Source organism: Lasiosphaeria miniovina (genome assembly GCF_030549165.1).
Source record: "Lasiosphaeria miniovina strain SMH2392-1A chromosome Unknown B0T26scaffold_2, whole genome shotgun sequence".
Classification (NCBI taxonomy): Eukaryota; Fungi; Ascomycota; class Sordariomycetes; order Sordariales; family Lasiosphaeriaceae; genus Lasiosphaeria; species Lasiosphaeria miniovina.
The window spans coordinates 4,132,249-4,150,950 of NW_026848221.1; the positions used below are offsets into that span (position 1 = coordinate 4,132,249).

Consider the following 18,702-nt stretch of genomic DNA (forward strand, 5'->3'; position numbering starts at 1 on the left):
TCCAGGATGACTAGGTTTTTTACGCAGATTCTTTTGCGCAGATTCTTGTGACCAGGTTGTGCTGTGCGAGTTCTTTTGACCAGGTTCTTGTGTCTATTTTGTGAAATGCGGCCGAGCTGTGGGAGAAAAATCGAGGTCGAGATTATTTTGGGACGGTGACGTCTAGAGGGGAGGTTCTAGGCAGGGCAGTCCAAGAAAAGCTGCGGCTGAGACGAGGCGTTCGGCACCGTTGAAAGGCGTAAGGCAGGGGTTTCGGTGGCTGCTAACCCCTGCAAGTTGCTGGGGTCGGTGCTGGAGCTGACCTTTGGTGGGGCACTAAAGATCGCTCAAGGACTGGATTTACTGGACCTTCCATTTCAGGTACCTTCCACTGACTTACATGGTCAGACATCAAATCATCACCTCGCCTAGACAAAGGGGCAGGCACAGACTGGCAGGCACAGACTGGCAGGCAAAAATCCGGACAATAGAAGTTCAGAATCAGGTCATAATTTCGTGATACCTACCTAGGTAACTAAATCAAGTGTGTGTTTTATTTCGAGATTCACTTCCTGGCTCCCGCTTTCCGCCCCATAACAACTTCGTCCCCATCATAACCTTTTGCGCACTCATCTACAGCCGGCTACTAATGCCGCCCTTGGACGGGGCGGTGCGAGCCATGTCGTCGGCCAGCCAGGCCGGGATGGCGGGCGGGCTGTCCCAGCCGTCGAGGTACGACTGGCGGGGCACGCCGTCGCCGCTGGGCTTGGCGTAGATGGCCGACACGTACCACACGGCGCGGCCGCGGCGGATGGTGTGCTGGAGCGTGGGGATGGTGGTGCGGCTCTCGACGAGGTTCGAGTTCGGGTCGGCGTTGACGAGCGTGGCCGTGCGCTCTCCTCCTCCCCCAGCGAGGAGGTCCCGCTCGAGCGCGCGGATGCCCACGGCGCCCTTGGACACGGCGAAGGCGCCCTGCGCCCCCGTGGCCCACGCCTCGGGGGTGCTGAGGTCGTAGTTGCCGATCAGCTTGGGCCGCGTGCCCTCAGCCTTGGCCGCGTCGTACAGGTCCAAGTACCGCCCGTCGCCCGCCCGCTGGTTGGAGATGGCGAAGGCCCCGTCCGCCGTCATGACTTCACGCCCCGCCGCGATGTGGTGCACCCGCAGGTGCCAGTTGGGCGCCGCCGCCGTCGGTGGGACCAGGTACGTCTTGATCTTCACGTCCGGGAAGGGCGCCCACAAAGATACCAACACCGGCCCGCTCCCGTCGGGCGCCGTCTCGAGCCGCGACTCGGACAGCCGCCGCGTCTTCCAGTACTCGCCCCCGTCGTCGGAGAGGCCCAGCTGCGACGCCAGCGCGTACTGCTCCAGCGTGAACAGCCCCGGCGGCACCGAGTACGCGTACGCGCTGCTGTAGGCGAAGCTGCCGTACTTGGAGTGCGTTCCCTTCATGGGGTAGCTGCAGGCCTGGCCGGATGAGAGCAACATGCAGTGGCCGCCGAGGTTGCTGCATTAGGTAATTTTTTGTGAGCGATCTGAAACCAAAAATACACTAGTTATAGGAGAAGAATGGGGCGGGGTCTCTTATGGTATTCCATACCTCATAATGTGTCCCGGCTGCTCGAGAGCCTTTATCTTGGGGATGACGTCCCAGTGGTTCTCCTCTTTGGAGGTCCAGAAAGGGTGTGTCTCGGGTACTGCGAGGCATATAAAGGCAAGACACGCCCAATACTAGCAACAGTGTGAGCCAAGTTCGCGATACGGCGCCCTGTTTACGCCTAGGCACTTACCGGGCTTCCTGGGCTGTTGTAATTCTCGGCCATCTAAAACCATCACCGTCATATCAGCTCGTCTCCAGCAGTCGAGGACGGCTGGACGGATATACTCACATACATATTCGGGTACGAGTACCCGACTGTCAAGGTGCCGCTCGGGCTCCACATGTCGTGCTGCGTCTGCCACCACCGGAAATGGCGGAGCACGATGCCCTTGACCATGCCCCAGGTCAGCGGCGCAGGCAGCTCGACGCCGGCATAGGCGAGAGCTCCCCAGAACGACACCATGGCGAACCTGTAGCCGACGCTCCGGCCGAAGGGAATGGATCGCCCTATCGAACCCATGTTAGGTCTTGTGGAAAAGGGGGAGACATCTCGGAACTTCTTCTTGCCAACAGGGGTCTGCCACATACCCTCTTTGTCGTAGTAGTGCACAAGATCGAGGGCGCAGGCCTGGGCCCTGCGCTTGAACTCGGCGGCGCGGGCCGGCTCGTCCTCGCCGGCCAGCTTGGCGTATAGGAGCTGCAGGAAGTGGATGGCAAAGCTCGACGAGTAGTAATCCATTTCTGTGTGCGTGTTAGCCAGTACTGGCGAGGTGCTGCGCTAGCTTCAGAGGGGAGAGAGCTGACGATGGATTCCTTCCGGGCCGTCGTTGGACCAGCCGCCGCCGCGATAGAACGTGTTGAGATGCTCAATGTCGGCGTCCAGCCGGTCCTGCGAGAACTTGCCGCCGTTCTTCTTCAGGCCCAGGTTGGCAAAGACGCGGAACCAGAGCCAGTTGGTGTTGGGCATGCTGTTTGTTTTTGTGTCTCTGGTCAGCTCTCCGTCTCACACGAACACATCTACAAACAGACAGCCACTGAGATGTATGGGGGGGCGAACTTCTTCTCGTTGATCGAGTTGCCCAGCCAGTTCTCGACGTTGACGCGCTCGGAGGGCGAGAGCGACTGCCAGATGACGGGGGCGACGGCGAGGGCGTAGCCGAGGGGGCACATCTCGACCATGCGCTGGTCGTTGTCGCGCGGGTAGCCCCAGTACTCGGAGCTGTCGGGGTCGGTGCCGGCGCGGATGCCGTCGACCCACCACTGGGTGCCGCGGTACTCACCGCCGCCGGCCAGCAGGCACGCGAGCCCCCACAGCGGGCGGCAGATGCCCTCGACCTCGGACGCCGTCTGGTCGAAGCGCACCGCCGTCGCCCCCGGGCACCGCACCCGCGCCTTGAGCGGCGAGAAGAAGGGCTCAAGCGGGTCCAGCACCGTCCGCAGCAGCTCCTGCACCGACGCCCGGCCCGTCAGCTGCACCCGCGAGAAGGGGTGCACGCCGTCGTAGCCCAGCACCAGCCCCGTCCCTGTGTCGGCCATTTTTTTCTTTCTTTTTTTCCCTTTATATTTACTCAAGAGATATACGGAGATGGTGCCGGGATAAGATGATATCTAGCCTGTGCAACTTAAATCAGAGTAAGTTGAGAAAGAGGAGAGAAATCTCCCGTCTGACGGAGCTTTACTAAGGTAGGTCTAGATAATAAGACACGGAAAGCCATGCAATGCAGCTCCCTTGGGCCATGCTGCTTCCGCGGGTATTTCCACGCCCGAGCCAGACACAGACGATGCACTCGCGGTGGAGTCGGCGGGCGGCCTGGAAGATATCGCCCGTTCTCTTGCTTCTCTTGGGGGGCCGCGCGAGGTGAGGGGTTGGTTAGGTTGGCTGTTTCTCCGTGCGTCCAGGCTAGGCTAGGCCGCCTTTGACGTGTCGTTCGTGCTGCATGCACAGGGCAAGTTCTCAGCAAGGGCAGGGGTTGAGGGGCATGCAGTGATTCGCGGCTAATTGACTTCCACGACGAGAAAAAATTGGAGAAAGAAGACAAAAAGAGCTGCCGCCAATCGTCTTCTGCCGATGATGCCCACAGCTGCGTTTTGACGTGATGCCGTGCCTTGATGAAAAAGAGAGGGAAGTTTGCGGGCCGTTCTCACCCCGCTTCCGGGAACTGAGATGCTTGGGGAAGTCAGCTTGGTGAAGATGGATTCAGGGGCCCCCTTTTTTTAGTCGCACATCGAGGGGACCGGTTCCGTCACGAAAATACACACAGAATTCAGACCCACGCTATCTGTGTTTGCTTACAATTGGAGACTGTTTAGATTCTCAATTGGGCTTTTGTGACCTATTATTATTTAGAGAAATAAAACGCTGCTTCTACGCGCATACACTCCCGTTGAGAGTCGCCAACAGCAACCACACTATAGCCGCTCCACAACCTTGGAAAAGGGGGTAACCCATTCGAGATATAAAAAAACTAGCAACCAGCCAGGCAACCCCCCACACACTCAGCAAGATCGAGACGAGAACCGACAAAGCCCACATCAACACCAGACGCAAAAACAAGCAAAAAAGAAAAAAAGAAAACATACAACACCAGAGATTCACTGGTCGTCACCGACCAAACTACTAGTCTAGCGAGCAGAAGCTTATCATATGAGGTAGATGGGGTCAGAAACTAGGGGTTCTTAGTTGGCTTACCCTGCACTTGGCTCCCCGCCTTCGCTACCGCTTCCGCTCCGCCAGTACTGCACCGAGACCACTGTAGCACCCTGTACAGGTGCTCTCTCACAGGCCTGTCAGGCACGCAGTTCGACATCTACTAAGGTCCTGGCCTCTATAACCAGCTAGAATCTAGTAAGTTCTATACGTCCTATTAGAATAGGTATTAAACAGGCAAGACTAACACGTCTCTATAAGCCGTCGATACTATCCGCCTCTTAGCTGCTGTAGAATACTCAGACGTGGATTTGCCTAGAATCGGGGTAGAAATAGGTAGCTCTTACTCGACCCTACTCCTCAGTCGACCTGAATATTAGCACCTTAGCGGTATCTCCTACGCTATTCCTCAAGACCAAGACCTACTTCTCCAGTATCCAGGACTATTCGTTATCCTCTCTCCAGCTAGAGACATCGGCACAGTATGTTGAAAGCCTGACCTTGCTCGAATACCTTACTACCGAGAGGAAGTCTGAGCCGGCGTCCGAAACACACAGCAACATAACTGCGGCTCTTGTAAATATCGATAGCTTCTCCGCGGAGCCCGCGGCGCGAGACATGGGGGGATCAGAACACCATGAGCGCCTGCTCCAGACGACTGCACGACTGCTCTATTACCACGCAACGCATGGGTAAGGCTCCGAGCCCTGTCCCAACTTTAGGAGGACACCAATCAAGCTGACGAATTAAAACGCAGGCCTTACAGACCCGTCTACGTGCGAAAGCAGTTCCTAGAGAGGCGGCGCTCGAGGGCGGCGGCAGCGGCGCCTGCGGGGGAAACATCGGCCTGCGGCTTGGTTACCTCCGGTTCGCGGCTCGCTCGTCGTCGTCGGCGGCGGCCAAGAAGGAGCTCTGTGACCACGGCCAGGCCAAGGCCGTCTTCTACCGCGCCATCGCCACCTGCCCGTGGGCCAAGCAGCTATACCTCGAGGCGTTTGAGCCGCCGCTGGCCGGCGCCATGGCTACCAAGGGATTGCGCACGCACGTCGACCTCGAGGAGGTTTGGGATCGATAGCAGATGCGGAAGGCTGACTGCGGGTAAACAGACAGAATGGCATTCACTTGCCCTTTTCTGTGGCTGTTCTAGTCTACCAGGTAGCTAGGTCTCTGGAAACTACAAAATCTAAAATAAAATAAAATAAAATTGAAAACGGTTCCCGCCCGCTCGGCAGTCTACTACAGTCTACTCCCAGCCCCCGCGCCGCAGCTGGCCATCGCCGATCCATCCCGTCCGTTCCGTCTGCAAGCAACTAAGCAACCAAGCGGCCGAGCCGAGCCGAATCGAACCGAACCCACTGAGCTGGCCGACTCTTGGTTCAACCTACCTAAGGTCGATTATAGCCACCGAATAAATACCTGAGGATTTGGCTTTGGTTGCTGATTCCGCGACTTTGAAAAGAAATCTCGGGGCCCGGCATGGCATATGTACGTACCAGTACATACAGTAGGCCGACGTAATGGCAGGACAGAGTTACAGATATTGAAGGCAGCGTGGCATGATTAGCTACATTATGTTCAATATAATAGTCTTGTATCTTGATATTTAGGATATATTTTTGGGTTGAATTCGAATATCTTTACTTCGCACTGAGTAAAGATTGTTTTTTTTTTCGCTGGTTAGTCTTGCTCCTTGAGAGCCATCTGTTGCCTGTCACTGAGTAGTAATATTGAGAGGAACAATACTGTGCTAATCAGGAAAGGGGTACCTTCCCTCGCCTTGCCCCCACACGTACTTTTTTTCTACCTAATTCCAGCCTTGCCTTTTTTCTTCTTCTCCTAATTTAAAAGCCAGCGATGCACAACCAAACCAGTTGCCCGTCTCTCATCGACCACCCACTTGGATTTTGAAATTGCATCATCTAAAGTGACTAGAGCAGCTAGTCTTGTTGATCTTCTAACGGCCGGCGTGCGTGTTTGTTCTTTCTCTTTTTTGCTTCTTTTTTTTATTCCGAATTTGATCTCAGTTATAACCATGATCGTGAACTTGATGGGCGTAGTTGGGGGCGGCTCGCTGGATAGGGATTGACGCCAACATTGTGGGCGAGGCTCTAGCGATGTGCTCTTCCCCTTCGATCCCTTCACGTGAGGGTGGTGGCTGAGCATTATCTGCTGAAGAGGACTTTGGTAAACGCTCCGGTATAGAGAGCCTCGCGATACTTGTCTGCAGCACCAGAACAAGCCCATCCGCCGAGTACCCAGCTTTGGGGGCGTCTTTTGTCGAGCGCTAAAGCAATGTTGGGCCAATGGGAGACGGAAACGAGGACCGAATTGAAGGCCCGTTGCCTCGTTCTCTTCAGCTCTTGGTTTCCTCAACTGGGTGCTTCAACCGCCCCAGTCCACACCTCTGACTTATCGGATAAGGCTGCTGAGGAATTGCCCATGTCGGAATCGCCTTGCTGTTGGGGAGTTGTGAATGCGCTTGGCCATGTCGAAACAGGCAGATCTCGTCCTCGACTCCAAGCTCGAGACAATTTTTGACCAGGATCGCCCGGGACAGACTGGACACGTTTTTGTCGAGGCAGACGCGGCCTTGCAGCGGCGGTCAGTCCGCCGGGTCGAATGGTGGCAACGCCAGAGATGCATCGGCTCTGGTGGGTGCGGAACCGTCTACTTGGAACGATGTATCAGCGGCCAGCGCCATGTCACTATCAGGGCCGTCAAGACGATCCCCTTGTCGGCAAGCCAGAAACGTAGCAAGCTCTATGACAGAGAACTTGAGGCTACTTCAAAGTTCTCGCAGAAAAGAGTACAACCTCCGGCTCTTTCTCTCTCTCTCTCTCCATTTCTCAAGCCGTCCTTCCGCGGTTATACTCTAAGAACTAACCGAGGTGCCTTGCATTATCTTGGAACAGTATGAGATCTTCTTTGTTAAATCTCTCGGCTGGTTCGATCATCAAGACTCTCTCGTCATCGCCATGGAGTATATGCAGTACGGCAGCCTCCAGGATTACTTATCCTATGCCCCGCCGATGAGCGAAGCCGAGGCGGCCGAAATTTCCTCTCAGATTCTCGAAGGCCTCTGGAAAATGCACGACAGTCGCTTCGTCCATCGAGATATCAAGCCAGCGGTATGTCACTCCTAGGCTAGGCCGCGCATATAAGTTTTCAGCCGCTAATTTTACGCCTGGGCAGGACATCATGGTGCAATCGGGACCCCCAGCTTCATGGTGGGTCAAGATTGACGACTTTGGCATCAGCAAGAGGGTGGATTGGGCATCCGATACGACATCCACATCAGTCAAGGGACGCTCGCCTTCATGGCCCCCGAGATGTACGGCTCTAGGGCTGTAGACCCAAGCTATCGAGAGAAGCTGTACCCAGCAGATTTATGGTCTCTGGGTGTCGTCACCTTCATGCTAACAAAGCGCAAAGCATTCGAAACAGTAGAAGGCTTGTTCTCTTATGTCCACCAGCAAAGCCCGTCGTCAGCCTGGTCTTCTGTCCGTGGGCATCAAATTAGCGCGCTTGGGCTTCCATTTCTTGATTAGCTTCTCCAAGTCGAACCGGCGGCTCGTCCGATAGCTGAAAAGGCATTGTCTAGTCCGTAGATTCAACAGAGGGCAAATCTTCATCCCGCGTCATATACCCCTATACGTGAATGGGATCGCAGAGATACAGACAATCGCTACACGGCCACATCCATCCCCAGTAAAAGGTGGACGATGACAGACGATATTATCAACCGCAAAGAAGTTACGCCGATATCTACAGAGAATCTTTCACCTGTGCGGGACTCAAGCCAACAAAGAGATGCAGAGCTAGAGTTGACGATCTCGCTCGGTGATCCCATCCGCCAGCTGACAACGAGCTACACTGTTGCCCAAGACCCTGAATTGGCTGAAGGCTCGTCATTAAAAAAGCTAAGAGCATTACTGGTCCTTCATCCTGGAACACATTGCCGAAAAAATCTTTGTTACAAGGACCTACGACACCCGAACTTCCGCAACCCGAGCTTCCTCATCCCGACACTCTCCGGCCAGACTCTAGCGGGTCTCAGACTCCCCGGCCGGACACTCTCCGGTCAGACACTCCTCGGTTTGAAACGCCAAGGTCGGATACTCCACAGCTCGAACACAGGAGTCAGATGCTTCAAAGATTTGAAGCTCGAAGGGAAGGGACATCGCGTTCTGGGGAGCCCGTACAAGAAATCCTACGGATGCCGCCACTAAATTATATTCTAGATACGCCAAAGCTGCTAGGATCAGGACCTTTCAGCCTGGTAACTCCAGAACAGCCGCATATGCGCAACAAAGACAATCAAAATTGGCTGCCAGGATCGTTTTCATCCCCACTGATGATGAGTCTCACCCAGGACGACAAATCCATATCTCGGCTCACCCTCTTGAACCCGGAGTCTCGCCTGTCCGCTGCGGACTCGGAGTTAGAAGTAGATCGCCGCGAGTTGATAATAGGGCTTGTCGTAGGAAGTAGTGACTGGTATGTAAACCCTGCCACTCTTCACAAATAACCTCGCGTGAAAGCTCATCACTATTGTTTTACTCGAAATAGCCAGGTTGGTTACACCAATGGACACAAACACATCAAGATGATCTCGTCTTGGCCAGGCACTGCAGTCCAGTCAACATCAGTGCCAATGCGGTTGGTATACGTACACAATGGCGAAGGGGGGCAAATACAACTAAAAACCCAAGACCTGACGCCTTGGGGGTTTTCGACATCTTATCTATCGTCTTCATGTCCTGTTTTCGGTGTTGTGGAGTCCGGCTGGGCACTCCAGTCTCAATCCCGTCACATGTGGAGCCATTTAAAAGCAACATCCCGCAAGAATGGGATTACCCAGGACGTCCCAGAGCCGACTAGCGCTTTGGACATCATGTCCGACATTTTTACTCAACTAAGAGCTTATCTTTGGGATGCTTTGGCAGAAGAGTACGGAAGAAAGGCCATATCGGACATGTCCACGAGCCTTGTTGTCACCCTCCCAGCTTCTTGGCCATGCACTGGAATTGAAGATGTAGGCCAGGCACTGAACCGGTCGGATTTCTCCAATGGCAACAAGAACATGAAAATTTGGATAACATCTGAGATCGAGGCGCTGGCAATGTCAACAATTAAACAAGTCATCAAAGACTTTAGCTTAGTAGGCAATCATTTCATTCCCCTGGCTTTAACCTCACCCTCTTCCATCCTCATCGCTCGCAACTCTTTTTTGATAACTTGGGTCAGGGCCAGATATTATTAACTTGCGTCATCGGGCCATATGTCGACGTGCTGTCCTACGAAATAGTGCAGGCCAATCCGACGATTGCCATAGAAGAAGCCACGTTAGGGACTCGATCCAATGCGGGATCGAGTCTCTAGACATAGTAATTTTCCGGCCTGGAGTTAAACCATCACGGGGTTGAAACAAAGATGCGTTGGTTGCTCACTCTCATCGTGTCACAGGCGTTTATAAAATGGATCAAGACTTGGATCGGCAATGAATTATTCGATAGAATCCCCAAGGAGGAGAAGATGCTCACTTCGCCGTTACTGGTGACATTTCTGGGCGCCATTACATCATTTACGGGAGAAGACGAGATTCGGACCCCGCTGCCAGCCGAATGCGGCGTTATTGATGATTTTGCTCTTGACATCAAACAGAGAGTCCTTACGATTTCAGCGTGAGAGCTTATTTTCCCCCTCCCAGGACTTTTCGATGCTGACAAGCAGACTCGGTATTAAAGGACTCAATTGCAATACATATACCACGACGCTTTCCTCGACGAGACTGTTGCGTTGCTCGATAGAAATATGGCACTATTGCGCAATGGCAGCTTTGCAAACACCTCAGTAAGTTGGGAACAAACTCGGATGCTATGGGCCGTAGCCGCCCTTCCCATGCCCATTCAAGTAGAAACTGACGATGAATAGGTTATATGGGCGGTTGATTTATTATACGACATGCCGTACGTAGTCCATGTACTGCAGGAGCGCGCCAATTTCTGGAATAGTTCGGAAATTAGGTTTAGTTCGAGAGCGCATGGGAATGCAGTGTGCGAAGGGGCGGTCTGGACTGGCCTGCTGAATCAAGTGTACAGCCGCCCTTCAACCCAGTTTGTCCAGAAAAACTGGGGGACAACAACAGAGGGTGGGTTTTGACGAAAACGAGAAACACCAACCAGCACGCCGCTAACAAACAAATAACTGAGTAGCCGACGACGCAATCCAGTGAATGATCCGCAGAGGGCGGCATACCTCACGCGGCTCAGACGTAATAGCAAGCCCCACAACAATAACATATGGTAAATTCCACCTTGGCATGCCCAGGGAAGCTTGTGTTTGGTCAACATGGCTTGTTTCATGCCCATTCAAGCCTCCGCCTGAAACTGCAAGGACAGAAAGTATAACATTTGCCCCCCCAACTCCCCCTCAAATGTACATACCAAAGGGCACTAACCACACTTCTCAGGTGTTTGCATCGAGGGCAAGATCGAAGTTGATCTTCGGAGTTTCTATGAAGCCAGTTGGAGAGACTCTATATCTGGGCGCAACCTATGATTTCCAACCGATAGTATCGAATTTACTCTGACGATTGGGGTAGACCATTGTGTTTTTTGTACGGCGCTCCATGACAACATGGAGCTGCCTTGCAATTTGTATCCTACCAAGGCCGAAGAACGGAGTTGGAAATTTCACCTAGAACCAACCGAACCCCGTTAACTCCTAACACATTAATTGGTGCGCAGGGTCTTCGGCGAAATGAGGACCACTGCGAGGGCCCGGCTACCAACAGAGGTGGAAGGAAGGAATGGTATTTGGAGTGAGCAAGTGTCCGGGACTAGGAAGGAGACGTGCGGGGAAGAGCTCTTTGTTTACTTGTGCCCGGCCGCTTCAATGCGCCGAGGATGCTATACCCCTTAATTTAAGAGGGCGCCAGAAACCGGCTCCCTCAACAGCGAATTTTGATTACTTGTGAGAACATAATTACAAAGTATCGTTCCAATCATGGTGAAGACGTTTTGCAGGATTTTCATATCTGCATCGACAAATTGCCGCATCACCTTTGCGCGCTGTGGGAATGTTAGCTATAAACTCGACTCGTTTCTGAAAGGGGACACGCGCAAAGCCTTACCGCTTTGAAGAGCATTCTTGCCCGGGCCTCATCATTGGCAAGCCGAAACCATTTGGGCATTCCCTTGATGAGCTTTTGCATCTCTCTGGCAACTTGCTGGACCTTGGCCACCATTTCTTGCACACCGTCTGGCACTAACTGTACTGGCTGCTCTTGCCCCTGCATGACCGATGAAAGGCAACCTTCCTCTTGAGCTATTGCCTTCAGCCGCAAATTTTGCAGCTATTGTAGTTGTTGACGAGCCTGCAGCAGTGCCTCGTATTTTGCCCTTTGTTCTGGAGTCATCTTTGCAATTTGCTCTGGAGTCAGTCGCATGCCTTGGATCGTGGCGCGGGCTTCTGAGTGAGGGGGCGGAAAGGGCTGGGAAGGCTGCTGTAAAGCGTTATTTGCCTGGTTGGGGGTATCTACGGCGTCATCCGAATCAGGGCGCTTCATGCTCTTCTGGTTCTGCAACGGCGAGGCGTTGACAGCGGCAGGTCGATTTTGCGCGGCATACGGCCGGCATTTTGAGGATTTGCAGAGAGCTGTGTCGGGTGGTTGTCTGGTTCGGGGGCTTCGGGAGGCTTCTGCTGACTTGGCTGAAGTACTATCGGCTGTGCTACCGGGGCAGGCTGGGAAGCCGCCGGTGCTGGATCCTGCAATGCCTGTTTTGCACCCACCGCACCACCTTATTGCTGCCAGTAAATCCTTATCCAGGAGGTCTCCTTGACCTGCCTGTCTGTCGAGAAGTTTTGAGGCTCTCGTTGTTTAGGTGTTGCCACGTTGGATTTCTGCGTAGCGATTCTACGTCCTGAATGCTGACTTGTAGCTGGTGGGGAGGTACCGTAACTCCAGTAGGCAACGGCGGCGACTGGTTAAACGGCACCGCAGGGACTGGCCGCGCAGGTCCGGGCTGCGTGCCAACGGACGGCGGACCTCCGGGCGGTAGCCCTTGTCTCGCCTTGTTTTTGGTCTCCAAAACATTCTTGAACAGCTACATTTGCATGTTGAGCAACTGGTTCTACATGGGCTGCGGCAACGCTCCGGGATTCAACCGCATGAACGCTTTCAGTGTGCCAGGCGGTAAATGGTCTCGCAATTGCTGAATCACTTGAGGGGGTATATTCATACTATCCACAACGGCAAGATATTGGGGGTGCTGAGCAAAACGCTGGGCTTGCTGTTGGGCATGTTGTTGTTGAAGCTGGCTGCTGCTGAGCCTGCTGCTGCTGCTGCTGCTGCTGAGCTTGCTGTTGTTGTTGCTGCTGCTGAGCTTGCTGGGCCATATGCGACATGGGTTTTTGGGCGCCGTTAGGTCCGGTAAAGGGTACCTGAAGTTGCCCCGGAATCATTTGCATCTGTTATTTAGGAGGTTGGAACCCGTTGTTCATCTGGGTGCGGTGTTGCTCTTGCTCCCACTTCGCCAGCACTTTGGGCTTGTCTTACGATACTGCACGGCCATCAGGGTCTAGGGCGGTCAGCACTGCAGCTATATTTTGGCTGCTCACGTTTCCCGACATCGGCTGTGGTGTTTGGTTGGCAGTGCGGTTAAATGCCTTATTCAGAACCAGCGGGTTCATTTGCTGCCTGTTGGTCTGGACCATGGGTACGGGCGGCTACCGCATCGGAGCGTTCAGCGTGTTCATGCTCGCCGGTCTTTAAGAAGTCGGGGAAGGTCCCGCAATCCCTCCTAGCTGGCCTAGCATAGGTCGGTTCATTAACACTCTGGCTTGAGCTTACGCCTATGCTTGAGCAGCCATGGAGTCCATCTCAACTAGCTATATGTTAAAGGGCGACTACCTCTGGGGGACTAACATAACTGGGCTCGAACTTTTGAGAGAGTAGCCAAGCTTAGGACACTCTCTTTTAGTCCGGCACTGCTCTTAAGGTAACTAGAGTGATCCGGGAAAATAAGAAAGGGGGCACGGTCGAAACATGAGCCAATATATATTGTCCTGGTCAACCAACCCGGTATTCCTATTATATTTGTTGGCATAGTTGTTGAACCAGACCCCCAAACACTATCGGATTAGCATTAAAAAGCAAGAACATGATGCAACACTACCTTTTTCCTTTGTTGAAAATCCCCCAGCATTTTTTGGGGGGAAACCCAAGAGTTCCCCCATGATCATCCAGCCCACACGCCAACATCAGCGCCTCGCTCTTTATGCAACCTAGACGATGCACAGTAACCCAATGACCCCTCACTCCTATTTACGCCAACGCAACAAAGCTTTTTCGCCGTCGTCCACTCACCTTTCAACGCATCGTAAAAGCTTCCATCCTCCAAGCCCCATCAGGCCTTAGCAAAGGCCTCAATGAGCTTGGCAAGCTTCTCTGCTCCCTCGAGAGGAATCGAGTTGTAGTTGCTGGCGCGGATGCCACCAACGCTTCGGTGGCCCTTGAGCCCCGTAAGGCCCAGGCCCGTTGCCTCTTCCAAGAAGGCCTTCTCAGACTCGTCCGTTGTTCCGTTCTGGGAGACAAGAGTTAATTACACAGGACAACAAGAATGCCGGCAGAACAGCTACTCACCTTGATGACGCGGAAGCAGATGTTCATCCTCGAGCGGGCTGTCTTGTCCGGCACTATCTTGTAGACATCTGGGTGGGCCTCTAGGGCGGAGTAGATAATCTCTGCCTTCTTCTCAGCCACCGCCTGTTGGCCGTCAACTTTGTTAGGAAAGGTGCTCAAGAGCTTCTTCAGAACCTGGCCCGCAACGTAGACACTAGCGCAAAATCGAGTTAGCTTCCTAGGCAGATAGTAAGCGACGGGGTGGCAGACTCACTCAAAGATGCTCAAAGTATTGTACAAACTGTTGTTCTTGGCAACGATCTCGTACTGCAGTACGATGGGAGGGATGGGGAGCCCTAGCCTGCGCATCAGCGCGGGGCTAGGCTGCGTGATGGTGGGCGGGAGAAACGTCTTCTTGAGGACAGCGACGGTGACGCCCGTCGATCCGAGGTTCTTTTGAGCGCCGAAGAAGAGCAGCGAGTGGTTTGCGACGGGAATGCGGCGCGACAGGATGTTGGACGACATGTCGGCCACGACGATGGGGCCGGTGCCGTCGGCCTTGGGGGCCAGAGCGCTAGGAAACTCGGGAAACTCAACGCCATCCACGGTCTCGTTGTCGCAGTAATAGACCAGAGCGGCGTCCTTGCTCAGCTTCCAGCTGGCCTGGTCGGGAATCTTACCAAACTTGCCGCCGTTCTCGAGCCGTGCGTCGGCGGCCAGGTTGACATACTCTGGCCCCAGCAGGCGCACAGCCTCCTGGTAGGCCTTGAGGGACCAGCCGCCGGTCACGATGTAGTCGAGCTTCAAGTCAGTCTCAACCTTGGCGCGCAGGGCGGCGACGACGGCAGCCTCGTCGGCCGCCTCGGAGCCGCCCAGGTCCTTCAGCACCGCCGCGTGCTGGCGGGCAACCCAGGCGCCGACAAGGTTGTAAACTGAGGCCGAGAACTCGCCGGTACCACCGCCCTGCATGAAGAGGACTTCATAGTCGGCGGCGGGGATGTCGAGGTAGGTAGCCAGGTCGACCTTGGCCTCGTTGATGATGCTAGTGGCCAGCTCGGAGCGATGGCTGTGCTCGGCGATGCCCAGGCCGGTGCCGTTGAAGTCCAGCAGCGCCTGTGCCGCCTTCTCAAGCACATCGGTCGGCAGCAGGGCCGGGCCGGCGCCAAAATAGGTAATGTCGGATCGGGCAGGCATTTTAATTATATGCTGAAAGCCTGTTTGGGTACGGCAGGTTCTAGGGTTCCGATTTGTTTCTAGCTCGAGTCCGTTTCACGACTCGATGCGCTTTCCTTTTTTGCTTTACCCCGCCTTAGGTTCTTTGGTTGTTCACTGGAAGGGACTCGAAAGGAAGTTGCAAGCTGCAGTGAGTCAATTCAGTTCAGTTCCAGATTCGGAGCCAGGGCCTTCTCATACGGTACCCACCCACGCAATCCACACCCGACTTGCGGAAGGAGCGTCCCGGTGTCGGTGCCGCCGCCGGATTAGCTGCTGAAGTCGGCCTGAGTCACGCATTCCCCAGGTTTTACGCAAGGGTTTACAGGGGCAACGGCAACGTAGTGTGGGGTCAACAGGGACTATATCTTGCAGCCCGTCCCTGGCGAGAAGCACAGTGTCTGGTAAACCCAGGCAGTATTTTCGATGAGAGACCAAGATTTCAAGTTTTAAATCGTTCCTTGAAAGTTTAAGAGGAATATCTTAATTGCATCTTCAGAGGTACACAAATGGCTTGAGCCTTTCGTCTTATTTCTATTGGGTTGCACAATCACGCAAGTGATTTTGGTTAACACTGTGCCTTTTTGTCAGTGACACGGCTACCTACGCCGACCGCCAAGGTGGGGGTAATTGGGGGGACGTTGCAGGGGACGGATTACCGCGCCAGGGCCTGGATGGTCCCATGGAGTCGGGAACGGCACCTGAAATTCGGATGTCTTCCGACGCGACGGGACGGCACCTGGTATCCAGATACTTGACCTAACAAACCTGGAAGCACTTAAGGGTAGGTGGATGTACGTACTTGGCGAGGTGGCTTGAACTGACTCAGGTAGTCCGTGCTGAAGAATTTCATGCTATGGCGTGCGGCGACACAGCCCGATGAGGCTAGACACGATTCCTCCTGACACAGGGCCGTGACGAAGAACAAGGTTTCGGAGTTAAATCTAACGACCGACTATCACGTATGGAATCTAAGCGACAAGACATACAAGAGGCAAAGAGCTATTCATGTTTTCTTTCCTCAGCTTGGACGTCCTTTCTTTGGTACAGGCTTGCAGATGACCTTCGCGGCTCTCGAGGTCGCTTCGACGGTGTTGCTTGATCCCCTCCACTGAAACAGTCACGACGCAAAACCGAAGACTCCACGTCGATCACAGGGGGCCATCAACTACATCTTATTAATATCGGATACATTAAGCTAGCGTGGGAGTCCGACCGCTCGGGCTTAGTTTATTAATAATTAATACCGTTCTTCTTCTGGGCCATGTAGAGACTCGTGCTGTGGGTGTAAAGGGCTGTTGCGAAGAAAATATGGCGTCGGATGCCGTTTCCGGACAGTAGAGGCAGGTTCCCGGCTGGCGCCTTGATGCAGAAGCGCTCGGGCGTCCAGTCTGAAATCAGCTTGAAGGGGTTGGTGGCGTTGCCCGTCGGAGCGAGGACACGGATCTCGGCGATGATCTCCTGGATCTGGTTGACATTGGCGGCCGCGTCCATGGAGTGCGAGACGCTGGGCACCTGGTTCGCGCCCTGGTTGATGTGATTCCAGTCTGCCTGCCATATCGTCTGGATGGTGCAGCAGGTGTCGTTGACGCTGGCAATTTGGGTTCCAGTTGTTGATTAGCCGGTGCACAGGAAAAGGGAAGTATCATCCGCCTTGACCAGAGACCTGGTCAATAGGAAATAAAGGAGAGACCTACACCTGGCACGAACGGTATGTCCCAAAGCTCCGGGAATGGCGGGGTTGATACGAAATTCAACATCGATCTATTCATATTAGGCCTGTGTCTGGGTAGTAGTCAGGAAAGGGCTGAAATATCACACACCTCGTGATAGGGCGCCCGGGCTACACGTTGCTGGAGAACGGCAATCTGAGCAAATTCTGTGATCTCGGGGGCTTTATCAAAATTCTTCGACTGTTCATGCACACCAGGGGATTTTGACCGGACAGGAATCTCGGGAAGAGTGCTGGAAACTGAATATATTTCAGTCACACATAATTAGCACCAGTTAGACCCTCATGGCATAGATTTGAGCAGCTGGGGTGCTGATCAAGGCGTATGAATAAATATATTGGGCGGTCTGGGTATTGTTCAAGGCGTATGAATGACTGGATTAGCAAGTCGGGGTGTTGATTAAGGCGTATGGATGAATGGACTGAGTGGTCGGGGTGTTGATCAAGGCGTATAGATGAGGGGTTCGGCATAGGCATGGGTAAGGAACTCACATCCCGCACGCCCCATTTCTTCTCCTTCAAAGCCACCTCGTAATAATACTCATCTACAGGGCCAAAGCCGACACGACCGTTGATTGACCAGACAAAGTTGTTTCCGTGAGGAATACTGGCATCGGCCTGCTTGTAGTATTTCAAGATGGCCTCGTAGTCGGAAAGATCGCCAGACTTGGCGGTCGACTTCCTCTTTTCGATCTCAGTGATGAAATTCGCTTTGTCTTCGAGGCCAACCGTGCTTGCACTTCTGCTTCTGCCTTGACTCCCGGAGTCCGCGGGGCTGGTTTTGTTTTGGGACATGCTGCGGTGTGACTTGTAATTGCGAGGTGACAGAATCAAGAAACGAGAAGATCTTGGAGAAAAGATAGAAGAATTGAGAATGGATAAGAGTATCTGTTTGAATACTGCCTAGTCTGGGAATCTGAGGACCTAGGTATTATATATCTTGGCCGACACCCTCGATGACGGTGATCTATTCGTATACATCGTAAAAATAACAATGCCAGTTTGAATCTCGACATTGGCCCTACTCTGTGCCGTAGTCAGACCTGGCAATGATGAGTGCTGGGTACCAGCCGGCATGGTTAAAAGCTCTAGCCAACCTGAATATACGACTGAACAAAACGACGGGCGCCAGACAACAGCCTGACCTTGATTCCAGTACCCTCCTTACAAACAAGTGCCACACCCATATGGTTTCAAATCAAACAATCAATCTGCCAACACCATAGGAAACCTGGTGCAAATTGATCGTCACTGGCCCCTTTGAGACACTGTCCCTCGCCCGGTATGGCGGCTGTGATTCAAGGCAGCAGTCAGAGCCTCCAGCATCGCCAGATATTTCTAGCTGGGTTGTTTCAAGTTCAAGTGAGGGCGCTTCCTGTGCCTGCCTTGATGCGCTTCGGTACGTCTCAGCGAGGAGGCTGCGGGCTCCGATCATCACTCTTCCTCCGTCTTTTCTTTGTTTCTATTTTCAATCTAGATTCAAAACAAGAGCCAAGTCAAGATACGTCATTTTATTACGAGTCGACGAATTGCGGCCGGGGGGAGCCGTTTTACCTCGTACACGTCCGACTAAAACATTCCTTTTGCCCGGTGCCGTGGCCGCGCATCCGACACAGGAGCAGGAATTCATGAAACGGAGTCAAAAACAAAAATGGCAGAAACAAAGGTGGGATTAAACGGGACAAAACATCACAGGTGGTGGTCACGGCGTGCGGCGGCGGTGGCGGCAGACATTAATTTCTACCTAGGTAGGCATCCATGGGAATGTCAGATACGGCAGGCCTTGAGGTTGGCCGGCTCGGTATGACGATCCGGAGACGGGCACAGAGTGAAGGCGGCGTGAACCAGTGGCGGCGAAAAGTCGCGCCGTGATACCTTCCTCGGACCTGATTCAGCTGCATGAACACCAT

General features: G+C 53.7%; 8 protein-coding genes across 8 annotated transcripts; 4 read left to right on the forward strand and 4 right to left on the reverse strand.

Annotated features, from left to right (window-relative positions):
* Window positions 1-382: 382 nt before the first annotated feature.
* On the reverse strand, window positions 383-3,112 carry B0T26DRAFT_799835 (uncharacterized protein; the record flags this gene model as incomplete). The annotated part of the gene is made up of 7 exons (XM_060446986.1): window positions 383-1,483; window positions 1,577-1,707; window positions 1,767-1,799; window positions 1,866-2,083; window positions 2,165-2,317; window positions 2,381-2,544; window positions 2,598-3,112. 7 exons carry the CDS (start codon window positions 3,110-3,112, stop codon window positions 613-615), a joined length of 2,085 nt encoding a protein of 694 aa, XP_060300819.1. The 3' UTR covers window positions 383-612.
* Window positions 3,113-4,860: 1,748 nt separating this feature from the next.
* Window positions 4,861-5,298, forward strand: B0T26DRAFT_748248 (uncharacterized protein; the record flags this gene model as incomplete). Its single annotated transcript, XM_060444946.1, has 2 exons — window positions 4,861-4,915; window positions 5,012-5,298. 2 exons carry the CDS (start codon window positions 4,861-4,863, stop codon window positions 5,296-5,298), a joined length of 342 nt encoding a protein of 113 aa, XP_060300820.1.
* Window positions 5,299-6,708: 1,410 nt separating this feature from the next.
* B0T26DRAFT_672567 (kinase-like domain-containing protein) lies at window positions 6,709-7,574 on the forward strand (the record flags this gene model as incomplete). The annotated part of the gene is made up of 3 exons (XM_060439468.1): window positions 6,709-7,029; window positions 7,136-7,351; window positions 7,416-7,574. The coding sequence occupies 3 exons, from the start codon at window positions 6,709-6,711 to the stop codon at window positions 7,572-7,574; spliced, it is 696 nt and encodes a 231-aa protein (XP_060300821.1).
* Window positions 7,575-9,073: 1,499 nt separating this feature from the next.
* On the forward strand, window positions 9,074-9,571 carry B0T26DRAFT_152080 (uncharacterized protein). Its single transcript, XM_060433467.1, has one exon. It carries the CDS (start codon window positions 9,118-9,120, stop codon window positions 9,484-9,486), a length of 369 nt encoding a protein of 122 aa, XP_060300822.1. The 5' UTR covers window positions 9,074-9,117; the 3' UTR covers window positions 9,487-9,571.
* Window positions 9,572-9,942, forward strand: B0T26DRAFT_152079 (uncharacterized protein). Its single transcript, XM_060433466.1, has one exon. It carries the CDS (start codon window positions 9,657-9,659, stop codon window positions 9,909-9,911), a length of 255 nt encoding a protein of 84 aa, XP_060300823.1. The 5' UTR covers window positions 9,572-9,656; the 3' UTR covers window positions 9,912-9,942.
* Window positions 9,943-11,580: 1,638 nt separating this feature from the next.
* On the reverse strand, window positions 11,581-12,941 carry B0T26DRAFT_672568 (uncharacterized protein; the record flags this gene model as incomplete). The annotated part of the gene is made up of 6 exons (XM_060439469.1): window positions 11,581-11,882; window positions 11,933-12,002; window positions 12,182-12,331; window positions 12,363-12,447; window positions 12,508-12,668; window positions 12,846-12,941. The coding sequence occupies 6 exons, from the start codon at window positions 12,939-12,941 to the stop codon at window positions 11,581-11,583; spliced, it is 864 nt and encodes a 287-aa protein (XP_060300824.1).
* Window positions 12,942-13,633: 692 nt separating this feature from the next.
* On the reverse strand, window positions 13,634-15,042 carry B0T26DRAFT_672569 (phosphoserine aminotransferase; the record flags this gene model as incomplete). The annotated part of the gene is made up of 3 exons (XM_060439470.1): window positions 13,634-13,810; window positions 13,870-14,062; window positions 14,123-15,042. 3 exons carry the CDS (start codon window positions 15,040-15,042, stop codon window positions 13,634-13,636), a joined length of 1,290 nt encoding a protein of 429 aa, XP_060300825.1.
* A 1,251-nt stretch (window positions 15,043-16,293) lies between these two features.
* Window positions 16,294-17,587, reverse strand: B0T26DRAFT_672570 (uncharacterized protein; the record flags this gene model as incomplete). Its single annotated transcript, XM_060439471.1, has 4 exons — window positions 16,294-16,651; window positions 16,758-16,759; window positions 16,884-16,973; window positions 17,285-17,587. The coding sequence occupies 4 exons, from the start codon at window positions 17,585-17,587 to the stop codon at window positions 16,294-16,296; spliced, it is 753 nt and encodes a 250-aa protein (XP_060300826.1).
* Window positions 17,588-18,702: the final 1,115 nt, after the last annotated feature.

Coding starts and splice junctions, on each gene's coding strand:
- B0T26DRAFT_152080 (XM_060433467.1), top strand. CDS start 9,118: ATGTCCGACATTTTTACTCAACTAAGAGCTTATCTTTGGGATGCTTTG.
- B0T26DRAFT_152079 (XM_060433466.1), top strand. CDS start 9,657: ATGCGTTGGTTGCTCACTCTCATCGTGTCACAGGCGTTTATAAAATGG.